General features: G+C 25.5%; 1 protein-coding gene across 2 annotated transcripts in view; it reads right to left on the bottom strand.

Moving 5' to 3' along the window:
* Positions 1-4,390: 4,390 nt before the first annotated feature.
* Positions 4,391-25,342, bottom strand: part of LOC114120936 (uncharacterized) — a 40,280-nt gene continuing 19,328 nt past the window's right edge. The window contains exons 2-4 of one of the 2 annotated variants that reach the window (XM_027983040.2): positions 15,729-15,804; positions 6,081-6,317; positions 4,391-4,761 (exon numbers count right to left, since the gene is read on the bottom strand). In XM_027983040.2, the coding sequence (XP_027838841.1) occupies positions 4,609-4,761; positions 6,081-6,317; positions 15,729-15,758 (420 nt within the window). In that variant the 5' untranslated portion in view covers positions 15,759-15,804 and the 3' untranslated portion in view covers positions 4,391-4,608. Of the gene's footprint in view, positions 4,762-6,080; positions 6,318-15,728; positions 15,954-25,342 lie in introns of those variants that run through there. The other variant, XM_050203964.1, reaches the window with a different exon arrangement.

The following is a 25,342-nucleotide window of genomic DNA, read 5'->3' on the forward strand; positions in this document are numbered from 1 at the left end:
GTAATTTTACGTGTGTTTCAAAAAACAGATAGAAATTTTAAACTTTAAAAGAGGGTTAGTAATGTATACTTGATGTTTTTGTAACTTGTGTAGTATTATATTGAAAATCTTTATAATGGTGTTATGATTTAGCTTTAATAACGAAGCCATTAACGTTATATGTTGGTTTTAAACTTTTACCTATTAACATTTTCTTAAAATGTGATTGTTATTAATATAGTTGGTTGTTTATAAAATTGTATTATTTGGACATTGTTTTACTTAGAAATGAGGATATCCTAAATACGATTAACTAAACGAAAAAAATCCCACGTAACAATATCAAAAAAAGGATAACTTTATTTCGAGGTGAGTTAAAACCATTTTAAAATATATCATAATGTTTTTGGAAAAATACGATCGAGAATGAGTCCTTATCTCATCTTAGCACTATTTTATATTCATACCTTTTTTTAGGTCAATTAATTTAATAATTGTTTCATTGATGCATATTGCATAAGCATAAGCTATGTCGTGTGTAGGGAGTAGGGTTTGGGTGGCTTGGTCACTGCTTAATATTTTTTATTATTAGTACTTAAAAATTAAAACTTTTAAGCAGGAGTCACTTTACAATAAATTACTATTATTTCAAAATTATATATGTATATGTAAAAATTAAAAGGCAATATCTAAACATTCATAATTATTAACTGTTTATGAGAGGTTCTAAATAAAAAAGAGTGCCCAAAAATGTTGTAATAGGCACCACCTGAAATTATATTGTGTAAGAAATATTATCTTCATTTCGTGTAAACATAATTATATGTTAAATTAAAATTTTGTTTTTTATTTATACAATTTATGTATGTAATATGATCTTACCGTATATATTGGGGGGCATGGTAAGAGCCTGCACGTAAGGCGCTCCCTGCATAGTGAATGATGCTTACCGAAAACGGCCCTTCTCATGGCAAATCAGCGCACCACCTAATGCCTGCAACGTAGACTGTTATATCGATTAATATTCGGACACGAGAAGAAGACCATAATATAATATATATTATATATTTATTATTATACATTTAATGATATTTTCAAATCAACATTTTCATCAATTTCAATGTTTATACTTTTAAATTTTAGTTATAATTTGTATAATACATTTTTCTTATTAACTTCGCATTCAAACAGTAGTGTCATTATTTTCTTAGTAAAATAAATAAAAATAATTTAAGTATCTTGTTACTTTAGATGTAACTAAGTTATTGACTATAGTAGTCTGTGACTGTCATTTGCAACTAATTACAAATTTTCAAGTTATAGTTTACGTATTGTAACTTATTGTGACTAGTTTAAACTAATTGAATAATATGTTCATGCCCATAATCCCTTATTGTATATCAAAAATATAAATAAAAATATTTTTCATAAACTGATAGAGTTTGACCTGTGATGTTTTCTCAAATAAATTATATAGTAATGTTGCATTAAATATTGTGCTCAGACGTTCCTATTATTTTTTTGGGTGTGCGCCGAGTTCTTTGTGAAATTTTAAGCGTGTGCTCAATTTATTGTTTGACCAAAAAGGTATAACATACTAAATCACTTGAATTTTCGATTAGCTATTTTTTAACATACCATATACATATGTAGTTAGGATAAAGGTGATATTCAAAATGGTTAAGGTGCGGTAGTATTATTAACATTTTGAAATTAAAATTGAATAATAAATTATAAAATGTAACCTATAATATTATATAATATGATATAATAAATATTTTGTTGACTTGTTGTGATGGAATGGATCAAACTAAATTCTAGAAAGTAATAGATATTAATTATTCTATGGTATTGTATAAATTCTATAATAGGATTATGCTTTTAGTTAAACTATATTATGATCGAAGTAAAAATAGCTCTTAAATGATTTTGTTTTTATTTAATATACGATTATAAACAATCGTAGGTTCATACAATCTTAGTATGAAATTTTTCTCTCGAATTATACATGAATATATATATTATATTATATAGGATTTTAATGACTAGATAAATTTCAAAGGCTGTTCTACACTTAGCACATTCCTACTCGAATCGTCTTTTTTTTGATATGTATAGATCTGACACCTTTATTTGTACTTTATACTTAAGCCAATAATGATTATTGATTTCCTGCTAGTTACATAATTATTGTAATGTTTTCGAGGTCTTCTATTGTGTTTATTTAATCATTTCATGGTACCTTTGTGGCTGTGTCAGTAAAGACATGACAGAATAGCATTATTTTTTTTCTGCCTACACTAACAATAGCTATTAGTCGTTTATTGTGAAGAAACATGTGAGTCCCTGGTTCTTAAAAATATATTTATTATTTACAATAATTTAAAATTGATTTTGTTATATAATATTTTAACAGAATAAATAAATGAGATTTATTTCTAAAAAAATGGTCATTACTTGTATGATTTTCATTCACATTGAAATTTGAAGTATAACGAGTATAACATTACCTAATAAGATGATACTCGAATAATTCACTGTACACTGTACAGTGTACAGGTTTCATTCGACATCTCACTGAGTGATAAAAAAAAATGTGTGTAATTTGGAGGACAACATCTTTAGTAACATAAATACATGATGTTGTTTTTTATCATAAGTATTTTTTTCCGATCTTGCAACATAACATACCCACTATTATTTTCATTATCTCAAAATCAAAACTCTAAAATAAATTACGTTTAACTAAAATATTTCGAACGCATATAGGTATTGTATCCAATGAACATATTATTTGTGTACGGCTAGCACTTATTCAATGTGTCGTTCAATCATTCGTTTTTAGATTTTTATTGCGACTTTCTCAAGTTAATGAAACATATTTGAATGCATATAGAGTGCAGAGTTCATAAGTTACAGTATTTTTTTGTATTTATTTTAAATTAACTTTATACGTTATTTAGAAATTTTTTCTACAGTCTATCCACTCACTATACTCTGTGTATAATAACGTATGTACGCCACCTTCGGAGAATTCTTGACCTTCGTCACTGAACTGAACTCGATTTGCTCGTCATTCTTTGAGTATTCATATTCTTTTCTGGCAGCTAATTTCCGGTTGATTTCTGATGATATCATGAACGACAAACCGTCAACTAAGCGGCTCGGCGACAAGTCGGTTGATTGGCCTGTTCTCTTGGCTGTTATTCTTAGCTTTATATGTTTGAGATGAGAATAAATTCTATGATTGATTAATTTTAACTTTTTATGTTATTATATTTTTTTGATTAAAAACTTCAGAAAATGTGAAAATATTTGTGGACGAGATTTTATAGTTTTAAAATACAGGGTGTTTCTTTTTGTTCGTGATTGTTACAAAATACAAATCCCTCCTACTTAACTCCTGATAAAGTTTGAAACTTATGTAGCAATTTGAATAATTAATGAAAACTAATTAATTACCATTCAGATATTTACATTAATGTTAGATCTATAAGTAGTCAGTATCAGATTATTAAAAAAAAACATGATAATAAAGATTTTAAGTATACCAAAATGGTCTACTTAAAATCTGTTAAATTTTAGTTTTCACTAATATGTATAATATTAGATTTGAATTAGAAAAACTACAATAATGATTTATTATTAAACAAATATAACTCATTACGTTTACACCTAAATATCGCAACCCTAAGCAGTATAATTCCATGAACCCGAAACATTTTAATAACAGATTTTCAACATTCCCTGTTGTACCTATACTGTTTTATAATCAGTTAATAACTGTATATATTATGCGTTTAAGTCTAAGTTGCTATAATCATATCATTTTATCAGTCTATGGCTAAGAAGATGTGTTCTAGAACCGTGATCAATATTATTTCATTGATAACAGTACTGGTATAACATATTAAATTATCGTACTTGTCGATCGAGTTACTATATAAAATATGTCAATATTCAATATAGATACCACATTAAAAATATATTGATAACCCACAATATACGACGAACATGGACACCTGGTAAATATATAATTAGTGATTGGTACGAGATTAAAGACTTAATGTGTAGCACAAGTGTTTAAACTTAAAACTTTAACGTAAAATAAATGTTCACTTGATCAATAATTATAACTAAGTACCATTGTAGAAATATTATTTTGTGATATTATCATAAATTTTGACTTAATCTTAGTATATGATTATAGTTTATACCACCGGAATTTGTCTTGTTATATCAGCTATAATGGCATATTATTATATTGAATATATTCTTGTAGATTTAGAGAAAATAGTGACAATCGTTATGATCAGTAGTGGTTATAGGAATACATGCATGGTATAGATCACATCATTGGATTTTTCATAAGGATTACGTAATTATATACATTCAATTATTGACAATATGATTATAATACAAAAAATGAAGTTTATTACACATTATTATATTATTATATTAAAATATTACATATAAATTATATTACAAAACAATATTGGTTATAGTAGAGATAAAAACAATTATTTTAAAGAGGTAAAAAATGTATAACATTTTATTTTAATTACATATACCTAATATATGTATATGACATGGCAAACATTTTTGACGACGAGAGAATTATAACACTCATCAGTTTGATGGAATGTAATTTTGTTGTGGAATATTCGAATAATATTTCCGTCTCATATTTTCATTTTTGATAAGCTTCTGGTACTTAATCGCTGTGAGAGGGTATTTTTCATACTTGGAATAAGGTTTTTGGAACTTAATTTTCATTGGTACCTGAAAAGCATGTATACATCAAATTAGGTAAGAATGTATAGTACAATAAAAAATGCATTTTGATAAGGAAGTATAGGTACCTATATAATCAATATATTTTATTACCTAGTTTAAATTTTATAGAATTGCAATTATTTTAAGTAGTAGGTGTAGAATTTAAAATCAATTGAAAGGTAAAAAATTAATACTATTCGTCGTCGGGTCATAGAAAAATTCTTCTGAAGTTTGCTGATTATTATAGGTTAAGTACATAACGTAAAGGTCGAACTATTATTCAACTATATTTGAATTAATTATAAATAATGATACCAAGAAAAATAATAGGTTACAATGACATCCCTATATTTACAGATAAATTAAAATATCAAAATACTCTCCAGAGTGGTTACCATTTTAAGTATACAGAAAAACAATAAAAGCAACTTGAAATTTATTTTCTCTAAAGTGGACACTTCCTTTTAAATTTTAACCGTTTATGATTTATTTCGATGAAATGTAAGGCTATTTGTTTTTAATTGAAAATAACTTATCAGAATGTTTAATGAATTTTAACACCCTTACGCGCTGAACTTAAAATTGTTATTTCTGTAAAATTTTAGAAAACAATTTATTACAATAATTGTAATCAGATATTTGAAACATAACATTATAACTTTTGCAATACAAAGCTTGCTAATTTTTAAAGGTATTTATTATAAATACCTTTTACTTAATATTATATTATTGTAATAAATAAAAGTAAATTTGATAAGAGAAATTGAAAAATTAAAAAAATTGGTACTCATGAATGTAGATGAAAGTAAATTATGTCTATTAGTAAAACATTTAAACTAGGTAGTATTATTAACAAATTATTGATAATGTACGATTTAATACGTTTTTTATCCAAATCGTATCCTAAAATTTTATTTTTTTTTATCTGAAATATTACTGCTCCTTTAGACTTGATTATATAATGTCAATTTGAATATTAAAATATAATTAAAACATCTATACAATTAAATAGTAATCTTAATGATCACGTGATAAGTAAATATGCATATACATTGTAGATTCTACATAGGTATTGTAGATATACCTAAGTAAGTGTGTGACGTATAATACCTATAATAACATAGATAAGTTGATTGACGTTGTTATTATTTAATACTATTATAGCCTTATAGGCACTGAATGAAAATCCATAAATTAAATTTGCTATACGATCATTACGTATAATTAATCGTGATCAACTATATTTTAAAATATTTTTAAACTGATCTAAAGAATTATTATTGAGATACTATTTATAGCTGAAAGAATACTATAGTTATTATTACCAGTAGAAGACTTTGAGGTGCCAGATACTCGATAAAGCTGTATGGGATTGGCACATAAGACGGATCCAAGGGCGGTGGTTCAGGTCTTTCTTCCGAATACTCTTGTACGGGAGCCGGTGGAGCAAGATAGGAACCAGGCACCGGAATTATTTTTGGCTCGGGCACAGCGGGTTCAATGGGCGTCGTCTTGCCTGTTGGCACTGATATCGCCGTTCCCAAATCCATCATGCACAGGCTCTGTGTGTAATAAAATCAGTAATCGGAATTTAATTTAATTTAAAATTGTAAAGAAATAATAAAATAAAATAATATGTCCTGTACACGTTGTCCTAAACTTATAATAAAATGAAAAAAACTTATTCAAGAAGTGTTGTCACTGGGTGTAATTTTGTTTTTGCATAGCTTTACAAACAGACGTCAAATAATTTAACATCAAAAACTTAATATAATTTAAATTAAGTATCTACCTATAGAGAGTGTATAAAAACCCTTCTTTTAGATAACAATACTATTTAAACGGTAATTGTCTGATAATACTAAATAGTCAACGTTCCTCGAGAAATGTTCTTGTTCATATAACGCTATTGAAATAAGCAATAAAAATCTAAAATTATTTCAAAAATACCTATTTTTTAGAATTTATTTATTGTATGCTAAAGTTGTTGAATTCGTATGAAATGTGAGTGTTTTTTAATCGATGTTTAAATGTTGTTTACATCGTTAAGCAAATGCCATTCAAAGAAAATTGATCCATTGAACTACTTACAGATACATGTTTCTAGAGTAAATATCAGTGTAAATTAATAATACGTTTAGTATATCCATGACGCATTTAATTATTTATTTATTACCAAAGTTGAAAATAACACGTAAATAAGCAAGGTCAATAAAAAACATTGCATTTAGTTTTTTGTATCAACTTTTTTATAAATTAATTAAAAATGTAATATGTAGTTTTAATTGAGTTTAACAAAATGTGTTTGAACGTTGAATGTTGATATATGTAGGTATTTAATACATAATATTTTGGTATTTATGGCAGTATAGTTTTAATAAATATTTGTGGTTAAGTGTAAGTTTTAATGTAAAGTATTTTTTTATAACCTAAGTTCTTTTTAGTGTTAGTGATTGGTGTGTCAAATTAAATATATATATAATGCGAATTTGAAAACCAAATTCTTTGTTTCAATTTCTCCGTATTTTTAATTGTCTTGAATTAACAATAGCTAGGTAATGAAATAAAGAATAAACATTTCTTCATAAGGATCGATATATAAGTGTTAAAATTTAACTTGAAATAATGAAATATTCTTTTTCGTATAGATTATGAATTAACTTCTAATAAAGAAGACTAAAATAGACTCTCAAATATTTTGTTTTATATGCAATACCTTTATTAATGGAACAGTTGTCTATAAAATATCGAATAATAATATGTAAATGTACTGTTTGTACAGCTGTAAGTCTATGAAGATTTATTTAGGTATAAGAAGTTTTTTTATTTAAGAACTAAACAATAGATAATAGTAGGTACCTATAATACATTTCAGTTGTTATACCTAACACTTCTTCGTCAATATTTTTGTGAATTTGTATGGCTGTAACCAAGTTCTATAGAGGGCTTAAAATAACTCTCGTTTCTAAAATACAGAATTTTTCTTTTCACAAAAATGTGAGTTAACATATTATTAAGATTTTGTGATTGTATAAGAATAATGAATTTAAGAGTCTTAAAAACGAATAAATGAAACATAATATAAGAGTTAAAATAAAAATATATGAATACAATATTTATGCTTCTCATGGATCAATTATTATTTTTAATTTCATATTTTGGATGTACACAGTAATAATAATAAAATGCGTGAAATTGTCTGTTTATGATACTGTATATAATATTATTTATATTATTCTCGAGTGGTGTTGACGGTCGCACCTACTTACTGGTAGTCACGGACTCACGGTCGTTTAGCAATCTAGATAATATTTGTATTCGTCACCGACAACGTTAAACTGTAGTCAATATAATATATTATTTTATCGATGGTATAATTTATACATTAAATAAAACACGAGTACACACACACACACACACACACACACATACATATTGTGTACAAAAATTATTTCTGCATTAATTGACAAGGTTAATTTATATTGTATTGTTCAATAGGTATCACACTATTACATTATATTATTTCTAGGTAAGGTATAGAATATAATTTAAATGTTGTAAACATAAACATTTAAATAGTGCGCCAAATAAAATTTTACTACATAAATTAAATGTCCATGCATTTTTTTTATATATATTAATGGTTTGGCATAGTTGATGGTATAGAAACTATTAAAATATACTATCACTTCAATGACCGTAGAACGTAAATTGTTTACAACCATAAATTCGATTAATTTTACTTTATTGTAATATTTTGTTGTGGATATTGGTAGTTACACAAATTTAAATAACTTTTTTTTAAAAAGACTATTTTCATAATATTTGATTTTTTTTTCATTACAATATTATATGAAACATCAAAAATAATTTAAAATGTTCATTTTGGCATTAAGTATTTGTTTTATTTTTTCGGTTTTTCGTAGTGAAATATTTAATAACTAATTAACAATTATTATAAATGGTATTACAAATTATAGGATAAAAATATATGATCAGATGTTACTTGCAACTTAATATTCATGGTATAATTATTATTATTGATACAAAATTTGAAAAATTAGCGGACCATTTAATACTTTAGTGGTTAGCTATACAATGTATAATAGTGTCTATTATAAATTTTAGTGTATGCAATTAACTATTGAGGTGTTGACATTTTAAACGGTAATTATTAAAACGAAGTAATTATAAATGTCTAAATATGTACGAGTACATTATTTAAGTTCGTAACTATGTGTTTTTCGAAATTATATGTTTATTTATATCGTAAATAATAATATCACAATATTAATTAATAATTATGATAGGTCATTGTGAATACAAACGTCTCGTTTGTGATCGCATGCGTGTTTGAATAAATTTGCGTGATTTCAACAATATTATTAAGTATCCAAGGTAACAGTTGATATTTTTACCGAATTTCGGCTTTATCATAATTTTCGTGTACCTAACTGACACTCAAAAAATAAAGTTTTCTTCATCAAGCAAATATCATTTTTGTCCAGAACATAATTTATTATTTTTTTTATTAAACACAAATTTATTTTCTATAACATATATTAGAACCTATTAAATTGTATTTAAAAATTATAAATTTAAGTTTTTTTTTTATCAAATTATTTAAAATACACAATCTATTGTACAGTACACACTATACTCTTTAGAGACTTAGAGGACGCTTCACTCACATTCATTGTTTCGTTGTATCTATCGACTGTCTTACAAACGTATAACATGGCAAATGTTCTATAATCCATTTAACTTTATTAGAGCTTATATATATATATATATATATATATATATATGCAATAAAATTAACATTATAGTAATTAATAATTGTTTTAACTTGTGAATGTTATTAAGACTTGACACTTTATGTTGGTAGTATAGTATAAGACGCATTACCGTCATGTTAATACGACGGAATGTCAAAAAGGAAATTAATTAGTTAACAATAATTATTAAATGTTATAAGTAGTAAATATTATTACACTTTTAAAGTATACAAATATAACATATATGTATGTAATATACCTATAGCTATATAGTAAACACTAAACACATTGATATCGTGTGGTTACAAACAACTATACAATTAAATGTAATCACTAAATGCGTACAACTGTTTACAATTTATTGATGTCAATATGCCTCCAGAAATATAATATAAATGGTAAATTTTTCCTACACTGACATAATGGCAACGGTAAACTTGAATGGAACGACATTTATGTATCAACATCGAACATGTGGTAGTGAATTATTCGTGTCAGCGTGTAACATCAGTCTAATAGTATTAACTGCAAACTGCTTAGTTATACAATTGTCACTATAACTAATCGCGTGAAATTGCTTTACATCTTGTAACAATAGATTTGGAGATTCGAATCGCAGGCATTCCATCGTATTATTCGTAGGTATTATTGTCAATAAAAAAATAAAGAAAACAAGTTTATACTTTAATCTCTAAATCGTGTCAAGTCATATACGTTTAGATAAATTGCCGATATGGACTTGGATTACTATTAATATATGCTGTTTTGACATGTTGACCATAATATATTAAATATCAGATATATTCGCTTATTTTTAACCTACCAAACGTGTTTCAAGATGTGTCACAATTTTTTGTCTTCTTGAATTCTATCTCACTTTTAAATTTTAATATTTGAGTGATCGACACTATTTCAAGTATTTACATATTTTACAGTGTTATTTTATCACGCATCATGAACTACTATTATAAGTCTTCAAGTGCTTACACTGCATGTACTATGTAGTATGTACATATTGTACACAGTTTTCAATATTTTGGTTTTTACCTTCATTTTTGAATATTAAACCGTTTCCTGTTACAGTTTTATAATCTGTTTTCTATCTATCGATTGCAGTGTATAAATTATAACTGACATTGACGACTAGTTGAACTGCTAAAAATCCAATAACAAGTTATATCATCATTTATCAATTTATTATGTACTTATGAAGGACTGCTACTATGTAACAAATCTCCTTTAATTTAATCATAATTGTTTTATAAAAATAATTTTACAGATTTGGAAAATAGGTCAAATCATATTTGAATTAAAGGGTAAGAACTACGTAAGTCGGATAAGCCAATGATATGTTTATTGTAAAATAAAAAAAGGATTATTTCTATATTGTTTCTCTGCAAAATATTAAAATTAATTTTTAGTTGTATTAGGTGTATCGTTAGTTACTTTATTAAATATAAAATATATATAGGTACCTAAATAGTTTTATAGTTGAAATTGACTTAAAACTAAAGTTCTAGATTACGATAATAATAATCATTATGATAACAATCGTTGGTGAACAGATAATTATTCTACTAATGACTATACATATATTAGTTTTTAGATACAATATGTATAATTTAAATTGTTTATTCATATTTTATCATAATATTTATATTATTTAATTATTAGATACTTGCTTTAATTATCGTTACAAGTACAGTGTACACGTTTTTAAAATATATTCAACTTTTATTATTTGGGATGCAGCCACTAGACGACTTCTCAACTCACGCCTCCTATTCTTTCCTTATTCAAATGTACTAATTGTACAGATTATAATTTTTCATATTTTAAATAATACAAAAAAAAGTTTTTATTATATTTGAAGTTGGTAATATAATTGTTATCAGTGCCTATATTATAATATAAAACAGAAGTAAGTTTCGGAGCAATAACTTTTAGAAAAAAATGTATTATATTTAAATTGTTATATCTGTTATTGTTAAGCTTATTCTAAGCCTGGACAGAATCGGTTAATGAAATCGAATAATTTCTTACGTAATTATGAAAAATCAAAGTTTCAAATTTTATGGAAACACAAAAAAAAAAAATTTACAACATTTTTACAAAATCGTTTTTATTTGTATTCATCAACTTGATCTTGGGTTTAAATCATGTGGAATGATTATTATTTAATTATCATAAAATTATCTAATAAGTAACAAGTAACAATATCATAATTCATTATATTGTTGTCTACGATAAATAATGTTAGATGTTAAGAATATAATGATGTCATGTCTTTATCCTTACTTTTATACATTAATACACACGCATTCTCATCCGATATCGAATATCTCTTATAATAATTTGACGTTTTATGTCCAATAGATTTTATCCAGAACCAGAACCTCATAAAGAAATTATGACTATTAAATATCGCAAAAGCAAGGCCGAGATGATAGTGTGTCTATTACTATATAAACATTTATATATCATTAATAATGATAATAATACTATTATTAGTATTGTAAAAATAATAATAATTATAATATGCGTATAATATCCCCTCGGTTTATTCATATCATCGACACCATATTTTGTGTGTAATATTAAGTGTGTTTTTCAAAGTACCTACCTATCATAAATTCGTTTCTGCCGGAGAGGCCACCACAACGATGACGAGGTCATGTACATCACATACCGGAACGTATTTATATCTTCCAGTAAGAACTTCCGTAGCTCATTATAGTATATAAATATACTTATATAATCGTACTAACTAATATCGTGAGTATAATGTACGCTGCAGGTGTGTATTGTATGCACAACTGAAATCGTGTACCTATTCGTGATTTTGTACATCACGTTGTTTTTTTTTATGGTTAACGGATAAATCTATGAATTCAGTCATCTCAAAGAGTTAATACTGATTTTTTAACGACTTCTCGAGTTCATGAACATATTATATTTATAGTTTAACGTAAATTATACATAAATTATGTGATATTATATTATTCTATTGTATTGTCCATCAAAGTTCTCGTGACTGTTAAAAAATCCCCATGATACTATATAGTTACCTAAGACTAAGGTAATCCTTATTAGACACATAAAACAATGTTTCCATACATAGGAGTACCTTCAAAATATTAAAGGTCGATACATTAGCTTTAATTTAATATCCTGAATCAGAAAAGAAAAAAATTATAGAAAAAACATCATTCAATCAAATATTCATCAAATTTTGAAAATAATAAAAAATACATACTAAGTAAGCTCATTTTTCAAGTTCAATATTTTAATACAAAAATGTGATTCTTTTAAAAGTTAAAAAGACATTATAGGTACTCGAATATGTCTCACGAACGTAAAACATAGCAAATTTGCGTTCAGCTGAATCAATTTTATACTGTTAGATTTAATATTAGAGCCAATTATTAATTAATTATTAATTAATTATTAATTTATTATCAAATTTAAAAATAATAATATTATCTAAGGCATCTCTTAGGTTTTTATTGTTATTTTAGTTTTTAAGTGAGTTATGATCATTTTACAATTTTAATATTTTACATAACTACAATTCATTTAAAACTCATTTCAAAAACTCATTTCACTCATTTTGAGTTATTTATGGGCATGAAAAAATTTCAATTTTAACGAAATTCCTTAAAATTATAAAACCATTTTGTAGTTAAAAATTCATAAAAACTTTATTTTATTAAATTACTAAAAACATAACTTCTTCATCATATACATGATATTTCTAATTGATATAAAGTTCTTAAAACTATTGGGTTAAATTGTGCCCATCATGTAAACAAATATTGATGAACATAAACCATTAAATATATTGAAATATTTAAAGTATTTTTTTCATTTTCAATTATTATAAAAATTATTGTATTCTTTATTTATGTGTCAACAAATAATATAATTTTACAAGATAGTAAGAAACAATCTCACACGGTTGAATTATACAAAATTTACCACGGTGACTTGTTGTAGACCTCGATGGTTATTTTATGATTTTATGTTTACTGCACCGTGAATAGTTTTTGAATTTAACAGTTAGATTTCTCAAAGGTCATTTAATGTTTCTTACTTTTATAACATAGAATTGTAATACACGTGTAAAAACTAGGGATATCGAGATGATGAGATGATGAGAAATAATAAAGATGAGAGATGTGTAATAATTAATAAATGAAAGTGTTCATCTGTACAAAATGTAACTATTAACACATCCGAAATAATTATTACTGTAGGTATATACCGTATATATGTATCACCGAACTAATTAATATAACTGTAATAAATTATAATAGTAAGGCTGAATCGATCGATATTTTATTGAGCTGTGGTTAGTTCTTATTAATTAACCAATTAATATAATTACCTAACTACTAAATAAATAAATACTCAACTAAATAATAATCCTCGATATTTGTAGTACTTCCTTTCCTTTTTTTATTTGTTTTTTAAATCAATCGTTAATATTAAAATAAATTAAAATCGTTTAATCTACAGTATCATATTTTATGTTTATATTATATAATTAAATTCAATGGTTCATAAAGAAAAATATTATAATAAAAAAGAAGTATAAATTGTCTATGATGAATACAAATATTTACTTTAGATTTCTAATTTTGTAGTATTATACTAAAACTATATTGAACATGCAATATTGGACAAACTACAAGACAACATTTTTTTTTTTATTTGTTTATTGGAATAAAGTACTTATTATGGACTTTTTATGAACAAAACTAAAATTGTTATTGTTATTTATTTTTCCCGTCTATGTACTTATAAAAATATAAAGTAGATATAATATTTTTGTAGTGTGCTTGTGAAGGTAATTCTGCAGTATGGCAGTTAAGCTGATATGTTCTGTTGAAAATGACTGCAGAGTAATGATAAGCTTTAACTGGATATTTATAGAAGATTTACTTTAAAATGGATTTGTATAATATTTTAATATAAACCGACATGTTTTGTGCGAAATTACTGGAGTCGTGATTAGGTTTAACTGCATATGTATAGAAGATTTACTTTAGATTTAAAAATGCATTTGTATAATATCATCATCATATCCAATAGGAAATGCCCCAAAGGATACCTCTGAACTAAGGTTTTAATATTAGTGTTGGTAATTGCTGTTTCGTTTCGAAATTTAGTAATTATGAATACGAAATTGTATTTCGACATAATCGATAAGTATCCGAGTAAGGTCAGATTTGTATTGATATAAATATATAATATACTCTTCAACAATATGTTTACCGTTCCGTAAACATGCGTTTCGCAGCGTTTTCCTTATCCCGAATGTGTGTACAAATATTTAAAAAGCTGTTGAAGTAAAATAAACAAGGGATTTTAATATCCTGACAAGACTTGGTTTGGAAAAATCACAATTGCTAAATCCACATAAAATATATTATTTAGGATGTGGGTATGAATTTTAAAGCTATATCTGATAGTTTGTCTAACAGAGCATGACATAGGTTGCAGATCATTTTACTAAATATATGAAAATATGAAATATAACGCTTTATACTCTCTTGACTTATGTTCTGTGTAATACCTAATGCTTCAGTTACAATATTATATCTGTGAGTTTTTGATTCAATACGTTTGTAATGTAATCATATTTAGCATTGAAATGTCAAAATACAAAGAAATAAAACTTACTGTAGTACTAGAGTTACAAACGTTCAAAAATATAGTGTCAATAGAATAACTAAGTGTTTGATGTTTTTACTCGTGTAATTTGAGTGATAAAATACTGAGAAAATTTGATAAAATTAGTAATTTTACCACATAATTTATTTCAAATTACTTTTATTAAGAAAAATAATAATTTATTCAAACCGTTAGTTATAATACAAGTTTGAAATAATTTTATAATTTAAAACTTATGTGAATTATACGAAACGTATTTAATTATAATACGTACGTTGTTTTTAAAAGATACTTGGAATATTTACTTTGTTTAATGAATTAAATAAATTAAATTCGACACAATGTAATGGTTATTTGGTAAAAGTATTTTTTTTTCAGTAAAACGTTAAAACTATTCTGATTATCTGTGTTAGGTAATTAAAGTGATTGAAAATATTATTTTCAATTTTTGTATTAGTACAGCTAAGATATTTTATTCATCTCAAATAATAATTACTAATTAGATAGGTAGGTACTTACGGATATGACGGTAATCAGAAGCATCAACATTTTACTAGGGGTTCGTTTGATCTTGGATATTGTTACTTAACTTTACCTGTGATTATAGAAAAAAAAATAATCAATAGAGTTTAAGTCATGAAAAAAAAAAAATAGTATGATGTTCAAAACAGTTGTTGCTTATATTTATATTTATGTTATATTGCTCGCGCAGAGGTTCCCGAACGTTTGAACTGGAAAAAATAATGAAAAAAATAACATCATAGAAGAAGATTGTGACAATGTGTTTGTGTGCATCAAAAGAACGTATAACTCAAGGCCGTTAACCGTCGACCTTCAACTCGATCAAGCAAAAATTGAAAACATCAGCAGCTACACTGGAAGAGGGGACAAACTATATAGCCCTCGGCAGAACAGTAAGCACGTCTGCTGCTGCATCGTGTTTATTTGGTGTACTTCAATCCCAATACTCGTTTAATAGGTAATATTTTATTATAAACACAATAAATTTTATAATCTAAATTAGCAGGAATAAATTAATAATATTATATAACCAAAATAATATTTTTGTTTTTGTTTGCTACTGTGTCATGTACACGTGAATATTTTAATTACAGGTTTAGAGTATAAATATGATTCATACTATGTTATACCTATAAGTACTACTGTATGATACGCTTACAGAATCCTCAAATTTGACGTTTTTTTTTTTTTAGATTAGGCAGATGGCAATTCAATTATGTGCCGAAAAATTAATAAATTGTTATTATTTATTATTAGCGTGGTTTTGATTTAATGTTGAAATTTATTCTTAGTTTTTAAAATCCTGGAAATTGAAATATGTGCATAAAATGAATGCAATAATTTTCATTAAAATTCTGAAAGATCAACAAAAAATATGTAATTTGTGTGCTACTTTTGTTTATCTATAAAGCGATAAAACACCGGTTTTTATTTAGAACTCATTATTAAAAAAATACATTAAAAATGAATTTTTATTTTATACAATTTATTCATAATTTTTCTATTACAATTATTGCAAGTTAAGTATGTATTTATTGAAGTTCTTTTGAAATACGTATTTAATATTTATTTTGTTTTCTCGGAAAATGAATTAATTTTATTTATAAAAGCTATATATTGTAAAGCTTCATATCATGATTGTTTGTACAATTTGATTTTGAGTTAATTTATTATGTACTTATATAACCGATGATATTAAATAGATACTAGACAATTTATAGAATATGATATAAATATTATTATTATTATTGGAGTTGTCTGAACAATTGTGTACTTTTAATCATATGAAATTATTGTTTGACATTAAAACAGCTAAACTTTTTTTAAATTTCTTAAGCATTTCCGTAGTTATTATTAAAGCAATAAAAGAAAAAAAATGTATTTTATTTCCGTATTGTTTTAAATTATCATCATACTATTATTATACAAAAGATTATATGTATTTTTATTTAATAGCTCGTTATTCAATTTTAGTTTTTGAAACATTAATGATTGGTAGTTAAAAAATTGTTTCAAAGAAATAAACATGAATTTTATTTGTTTAATTACCATCATTATTTGTTAATTACGAAAAAACAACAGTGGGTAATTAGGAGTTCATCAAGTTGAATACATTTATAAGACTAATTTATTAACATATTAAACGATTGTAATAGTTATCAAATAAAAGAAACGGGCATAGCATATTATAAATATATAATGGTTGACTTGATGAGAATGTTTACCAAAGTTATCAGAAGTCTAACTTTTTGACACTGATTAATAGTGTTATTGCAAAATCTAATTATAATAGATTAATCTTTTAGTTTTCCTATCGATTTCATGCTGTAGATTAAAGCAAACATAATAATTTGAAACATTACTGGCATTACTTATCAAAAAGTGTATAATATTAGGTATTATATCAAATATATTGTATAGGATAATGTCCTCTAATACCTATATGTTGGTTTAAATGATATACACATTATATGCCGTCAATTTTTGCACTCGTTATAATAATACGTATTTTGAACTGAATGCAAGCTATTAGAAATAAATACAGGTGTAATTAATTATTTTTAGTTTCAAAAATATTCAATGATTTATTATAAGTAATATTTTGTATATATAAATAGTATAGTCACTTAATAATAGCACTTTTAATTTGGTGGATTAAATTGTTCAAAGACTGTCGTTCTTATAAAATATGAAGCATTATAATTTTTTTTAATAATTAAAAAGTAATTTGATATTTTAATAATAATTAAAGTCATTTAGTTTTTTTTTTTTTTTTTTTAACTTTTTGAACGATTTTACATAAATAAATATGTATTACAACCCAAGGATACGTTAAAACGCAGTTTTATTAATACATATAAATGTATATTTCATAATTTTATTATTTTATATTCTGATAAAATAAAGAAAGCGCACTTTTGTCTAAATAATAATATATTATGATGTAATTATATATGTTTTAGTTATTCATATAGTAACTAGTATAACTTAATTTAGTTATTATCCTAAAAAAATTCGTAAAAAAAAAAAATAATAATTACTGGTTTAAAGTTATGCATGTCTATGTAAGTATATTGTAGAAATAAATACTTTTAGCTTTTGTTCACGTGCACTGGGACTCGATAATTACAATAATCCACAGACCTTATATTTTGAATATAAGGTACCTATATGCAATAACTATAAACAAATAAGTAATAATAAACATCGAGTTAATGAGTATATTTCGATGGTAGTATAGTATGGCACATACATAATATTATAATATATTATATTATACAACATTGAGTAGCATATTATACAGGTTCAAGTTTTACTTTGGCCATATGATACTGTGTTTAAAACGTCGTGTATATATTGTAGAATTACGTGTACTCATATAGCATAATGCAACCAAAAATTATACATCTGCGTGGTTAGTTTGTTTGAAATAATAATTATATAATACTGTTGTATTATTATAAGTGGAAAACACGAGAACGGAGTAAAGTGTAATGTGATGTTTAGAAATGAATGAAGAAACGTTGTATAGGTACTCGGAGTGATATGTGTGTGCAAAACAGTGAAAAAAAATAGCATACGACATATAAAGGGCTAATAACGGTCTTTAGTTATTATTAATAATAATATGTATTATGAAAGGATAGAGATGGCGAAAAGGAGGTCAAAAGAATAAAAAAATGTGTGCATAGAAATGAAAAACGGTAATTTTCTTCGTTGCAGGATCACTTATTAGTTATTGTGATCAGGTATAGGTTTGAAGAATCGTAAAACTCTCAAAATAGTCTGTACGAATGCCAACCCAGAGTACATATTATTTGAAAAAAATTCATTGGTCTTTAGTCGTTGTGCATTCATAGGAGTTGCGGTGCTCATAGACATATTTCAATATAATGTGCACTAAGTATATAATAATGGGGAATGATCATAGGACGACTTTGGTGGGCTGTAATTTATTTTACACGATCTCTTAACCGCCCCAACGACGGCATTTCAATTAATCTTTATATTGAATATCTATACACAATATAGTATTATTGTATATGAATATGAGAGGAAATATTGTAATATTATTTTTCGTAGGTTATATGATCACAGTTGTCCGGCGGAATGTTACAAAGTAAATCAAAGTATCCACAAAACACTTAAATTATGTGTCGTTTTGTTATGCAAAAATGAAGTATCGATCTATATTATTAAGATTATTATGCGTTGTAAGCACATGACTTATATCAACAGCTCATAAATATACGCAAGCCATATATTCTATATACCTACTGAAATATTTCACACGCACCTTGATAGATAATTTATCACCAATGAACATTTTAAACACAATGTATTATGTAGAATTTTCGTTCGGTTTACATACAGTCTATATATTATAATGATAAGTTATGATATATACCCATATGAAATTTAAAATGGAGTAAGTAAATCGTTTTTGTTTATATTCACGAACCGCGTGTGACGAAATGGATTCACGTCATTTGTACGCCCACTTCTACATATTATTGTTATTATAGGTATTAAAGGTACCTACGTACAATATGCTGATGATGTAGGACGTATAAACTATAAACCGAACATAGTTTTTACATACAAATATGGTCAATTCATTCTATACTACGGTCCCGAATTAGATAAAACGGTGTAAGTAAATTTTTTCAAATATCTAATATTCTAATGAGTACATTAATGGATTAGCTATAAATTGCTCGTTGAATAATAATATTACAATATTACGCGTAGCAATACTTTTATTCTGCTCTATTTTTAAAAATTGAAGACCAATTTATGTTATTGTATACAGCTCTGTAAGTGTATTATGTTACATTGTTGCTAAATATTTGAACAGTATATGATGCGTATTGCGTACTACCATTGTGTGCCACTGTAAAAAATATTCAAAATGTTAAATAATGGAATACCTACATTAAAAAAAAAAATTCATTATTTAAATATTTTTTCCGAGAAATAGTTAATGCCGAAATTGTTGATTGTCAAATATAAAAAACAAAAAAAATCTTAAATTATTAATGCATTCACTCAGAATATCAAATATTTAGATTCTATAGTTTTTAATTCAAAGATGTGTATGTATTAAATAAATGACTTTAAATAATTTATTCGATGCAAATAGGTATAGACTTCAAAATCCTCATAAAAATAATGCATTTTCGTGGTATACACTACACCGTAATTTAGTATTATGATCGAGGATTGATCGCTCGAAGATAATATCGACCAATGCGAACAATGTAGTAAGTGACTATAATACATGGCATCCGACTACCGTTTAGATTTTAAAGGGAGAGTGAAATTATTTTTATAGTTTATTAGATTCTTATAAAATCATATAAATATGCTATTACGACAGCAATTTGATTTTAACTAATATTTCACTTGCCCGTTGTTATTTAAACACGAAATTTAAGCTATTTACCAATCTCCAAAAACTCGATACAGGTAACATAATAGTCAATAGTTATACATATTTTCTGTCAAGCTTAACGCGAAGTAATAATATTATTTACATATTGTCCAGACGTACATAGTATGGATTACAATAATATAATGTAATAATGTGTACCATTGTTCACTGCATAATAATATATAGCCGTGTATTCGGTACCATTATAGAAGTGACAATTTAAAAATTATTAAAAAGAATTCGACATTCGCGCCTTATATTCAGTTACGTACCTATACATTTTAACGTATGAGTGCATATACACATAGAATAAATACAGAATGTACATAATATACATATTAAAAGTATATTCTATGATACAATACAAATATTTTATGTTATTATGTTATTACAATATATTTTCCGTTGCAGTATATTCGTGTTTGGCGGCCGAAATCGAGAAATGACAAATTAATAAAAAATATTGTTTACATTGTGTAACACGAGTCGAGTATGGGCATAACAAAACAATATGTATAAAATTCTCGAAAAATCAAAAACTGCAACAATAATAGTAAGGGTCTGTAAAATACGTATATATATATAATATTTATAATATGTAACAGCGTAATATCGACAATTATACAACATCTACAAAACCGGTATCTGTGTGTGTGTCGCTAAAACCTATTTTCTGTAGACAATAAATATTAAATATTATATTATACGCATACAAGCAGCCGTACTGGTTTTCATTTATTTATTTTCCGTGAAAGGTTCTTATATTATGTGTACCCGTGATTAAATGGTTTTATGTAAGCTTATAACAGTACAGGCACGCATAATGTTAATGGCAAACCCAAATATTATTTTTGAAATCTTTATAATATATGCTGTTATAAGCACCTGTGTAATGTTATTTTATAATGGATAAAGAGGAACGACCGTATGCGTAATACGCGATGTCCACAGTACGTATTCGATCGGTCGTAAACACAAACATTATTGCTTATTATGATACATATTATATAGATATTATTTTGAAATGAAATTACGATCCGTCAGTGTCACGAGAGACGTTAGTCCGGTCGACCGAGCAACGTCTCCGACGACGGTCAAACGTATAATATATAATTGCACAATAATAGTTTTAAATTAGACATCGCACTTTTATAATATATATATATTAAATCCTTTGGGCAATAATTATTTTAATTATAATTACATTTTTATTTTTTACCAACGATTTAGTTTGATAATAATAATAGCTCTGCACCGTAACATCATCATTTTTTAAAGGTTATTTTTATAGTAATAGATATATAATAATTAACTTTTATAGTGAACCGGTTTTAAAAAAATCGCTTAGGTACTTACAAAAAACGACATAATTAACCCATTTATGAGTATCGCCAATATGTTTCGAATACTGTACATCACAATAAAAACTGCATCTAAACAATTATAAAATATATACCTATACGACTTACGTTATGTATTATTTATTTTCACTTATAAATGGAATTGATATTTTGGTTTAAAATTCTACTCGTAATAGGGCATGGAAGAAAATTAAGACATTTTGAAGATTGAATTTTACGCGAATGTATTACTAATAATAAATTATTAGTAATAACACTATCTATTCAGTGTATAAATAATAATAATATTATATATTTTGATGTTACAGTATTTTAAAATGCAGGTTGCTACTCTTTTAAGGTAAAACGAGTTCCTATGATCCCCTTTTTTTATTATTTGATTAAATACCAAATACTACACAACAATAGTAAAATAATTTGTTATTTGGTGTTTAGAAAAAAATTTTCATTGATTTTATGTAAATCAGTTTTATAATAAATTATATTTAATGGATGCAGAAAATGTAGGTTATATTAAATATTTATAATAAAATTACACAGAACATAGAAGATATATGTATAGTACAAAAATAATTTATAACAATCATTAACAAGTAATTTAATTTTTTTTTATAAAATCTTTTATACGAGTATATCAGTATGTTGTGGTTAATATTGATTTATTAAAAATTTTAAATAAAATTATTTATGAGTTATAAATTATAACATACATTATTTAATTAAAATTATTTATAACTCATAATTACATCTGTACCAATATTTAACAATACAACTTTATCGGAGTTGTAGCTTAAAAAAAAATGTATTTTTTTGTTTTGTTTTATACGTTTTATCTTGATAAATGTATCGTATAGTAAAATATTTAGAATTGTTATATTTATATGCAATAATACATTGTAGATTAAAAGGTAATATTTCTATAAGTACTAAACAATTTTTCACACAAGTACCTACTACCTAATATTGCAATAACATATACAAAATTACAATCATTTAATTTATTATTGCTATTTTTGGATAAATAATAAACCTACGTAATATTTTATATTTGATAGGTCTAATATGATAAATAAGTTACTGATAAACGTTAATTTGTGTTTTTTTTTTTTTTTTTAAAAAAAGTAATTATTCTTCAAAATGATTTTACACATTATGTTTTGTATTGTGATAGGTATTTCACGCATAATACGCGACCGTACAGTTGTTGAATAACTTCACTGTTTATGAATAAATTAAACGTACACGATAATAACAATATGTAATGATAATTTTGAGAATGAATCGCAAATGTACACTTTTTACCTATACTGTATAACTGTACCTTACTCTACATCTTTATGTAACGGATAGCTAAATGGCTTATAATCAAATTAAAATTGTTTGTTAGATGTGTCCCATTATACTTAGGTGCATAACCTGCCGTACGCGCTGTTTCCTACATGCAAATATACCCAACACATTGCTTATTGACTTTTGCTGTGTTAATGATGGACCTTATTATTGTCCATGTAATAGAAAGCGAGTAAACCATACTATGGGAACAAAAATCGTTTACTTATTACATCAAAAGAATCGTGACTACTTTCGAGAGAAAGATCGTAACATTATGAAATCTAGTGTAGATTGATAAAACTGTAACGATGTAAATTTTAAATCTAAAGAGTGTAGGTTGTAAGATTGTCGGATGAAATTAAACCGAAACTGTAAATAAGAATTTAAAAAAGTCCTAAAAAAGTGGTTTAAATCAACGTACCTAACAGCTCAGAAGCCGTTCGTGTTTGGATATGATACTTTCGAATCGTGACTATACAATATACATAGATAGGTAAGTATGATCTCGTGGCAGAAAAAAACCATAACATGATAATAAGGTGTATTACATTTTTTCAAAAAATCATGTTAAAATATAATGAACAGTATTTTAGACAACTTATTATTGTTTCATTTATTTTTTTCAAATACCTATAATACATTCTATTAATTGCGTTATAACTAATACTCGCTAAAAACTTGATAATATAGACAATGTGTAATTATGGTTTTTAAAAATTGGAAGGTAATAGCAATCATCAAGTAATGAAAGGGCAGAAATACGTTATTATTAATAATTGTATAATTTAAACCAGTTTGTAAGAACGCAACGATAGTAATTTTGCATCGTGCATGGAATAGATTGTTAAGTGCTTAATAAGCTTTCAGAAACAGTGATGATGGGTATTTAATGGCTAAATAAAGGTATAATATTATATACAGTACAGTACATTGCAGTTGCTTAAGACGATACTCGAATAATATTGTATTGCGACATTAAGCTAAAAAGTTGATTATTATTGGCTTTACTTTCTACGCGTATACATCGTTGTAGTTTTAAAAAAGATTCCCTTTACATTGTGTTCATATTTGTTTATTTTATTTTTTATTCGTAATATTATAAATGCGATAGGATCAACTGACAACCATAAAATTAATACAGCACGAGAACCACGATGATTTTTAATTTTATTAATTGGTAGATCTATAATGGTACCTACACATTTTTGTATAGTTTCAGTTGGTATGAATATTTAGAAGACCGTCGTCGAATGGTAATTCGCTATCAGTCCGCAGACTTTGAAAGTGTCATCGAGCAAATTTAGATTTCCAGTATAGAAGAAACGAAAATGAGTTTTTTTGCTGAATACACCATTTAAAGTGAAGTTAATTTGAAGTAATTTTTTTTTCAGGGAAGTCTGACAAAACTCGTTGATACAATGATACAACCATCTATAGCAAATTATTAACAAGCTAATAATCTCCATAAATCATGTGTATTCAAAATATTGACATAATTTATATACTTATACCTAGTTATATTTTATTAAATATATTAAATGTATGATAGGTACATGTTTTTTTTCTAAGATTTTGTTTAAATACCTATTAAAAATTGGGGTCAAAAAACGTCTATTAGGGCTGATCTTCCAACATACCCCTTACATCCTAGTTACTCAGATTAAGGTAAACCACAAAATAAATTTATACAATGTATTTAATTTTTACTTAATAGATCAGGCATCAATAATAAGTATTGTAATATTCCAAAACACTACCCTGCTGTGTATCATTAAATTACACACATGTTGATTCTATCAATGATTGTTACAACTTATAAGTTATAACCAGGGCTCGGAAGTTGTAGGAGTTGCATATTTTTCTGTATGCTCTCAGTTTATAGCAGACCAAGCTAGAAATTCTTTCGATACAGTGACGAGTTTAAATACAAAAATTAAAAATGCATTTTTTTGCATATTTTGTCAATTTCAGAAAAAAAGTGCATA

The sequence above is a fragment of the Aphis gossypii genome, chromosome 3 (assembly GCF_020184175.1).
Source record: "Aphis gossypii isolate Hap1 chromosome 3, ASM2018417v2, whole genome shotgun sequence".
NCBI classification, from domain to species: Eukaryota; Metazoa; Arthropoda; class Insecta; order Hemiptera; family Aphididae; genus Aphis; species Aphis gossypii.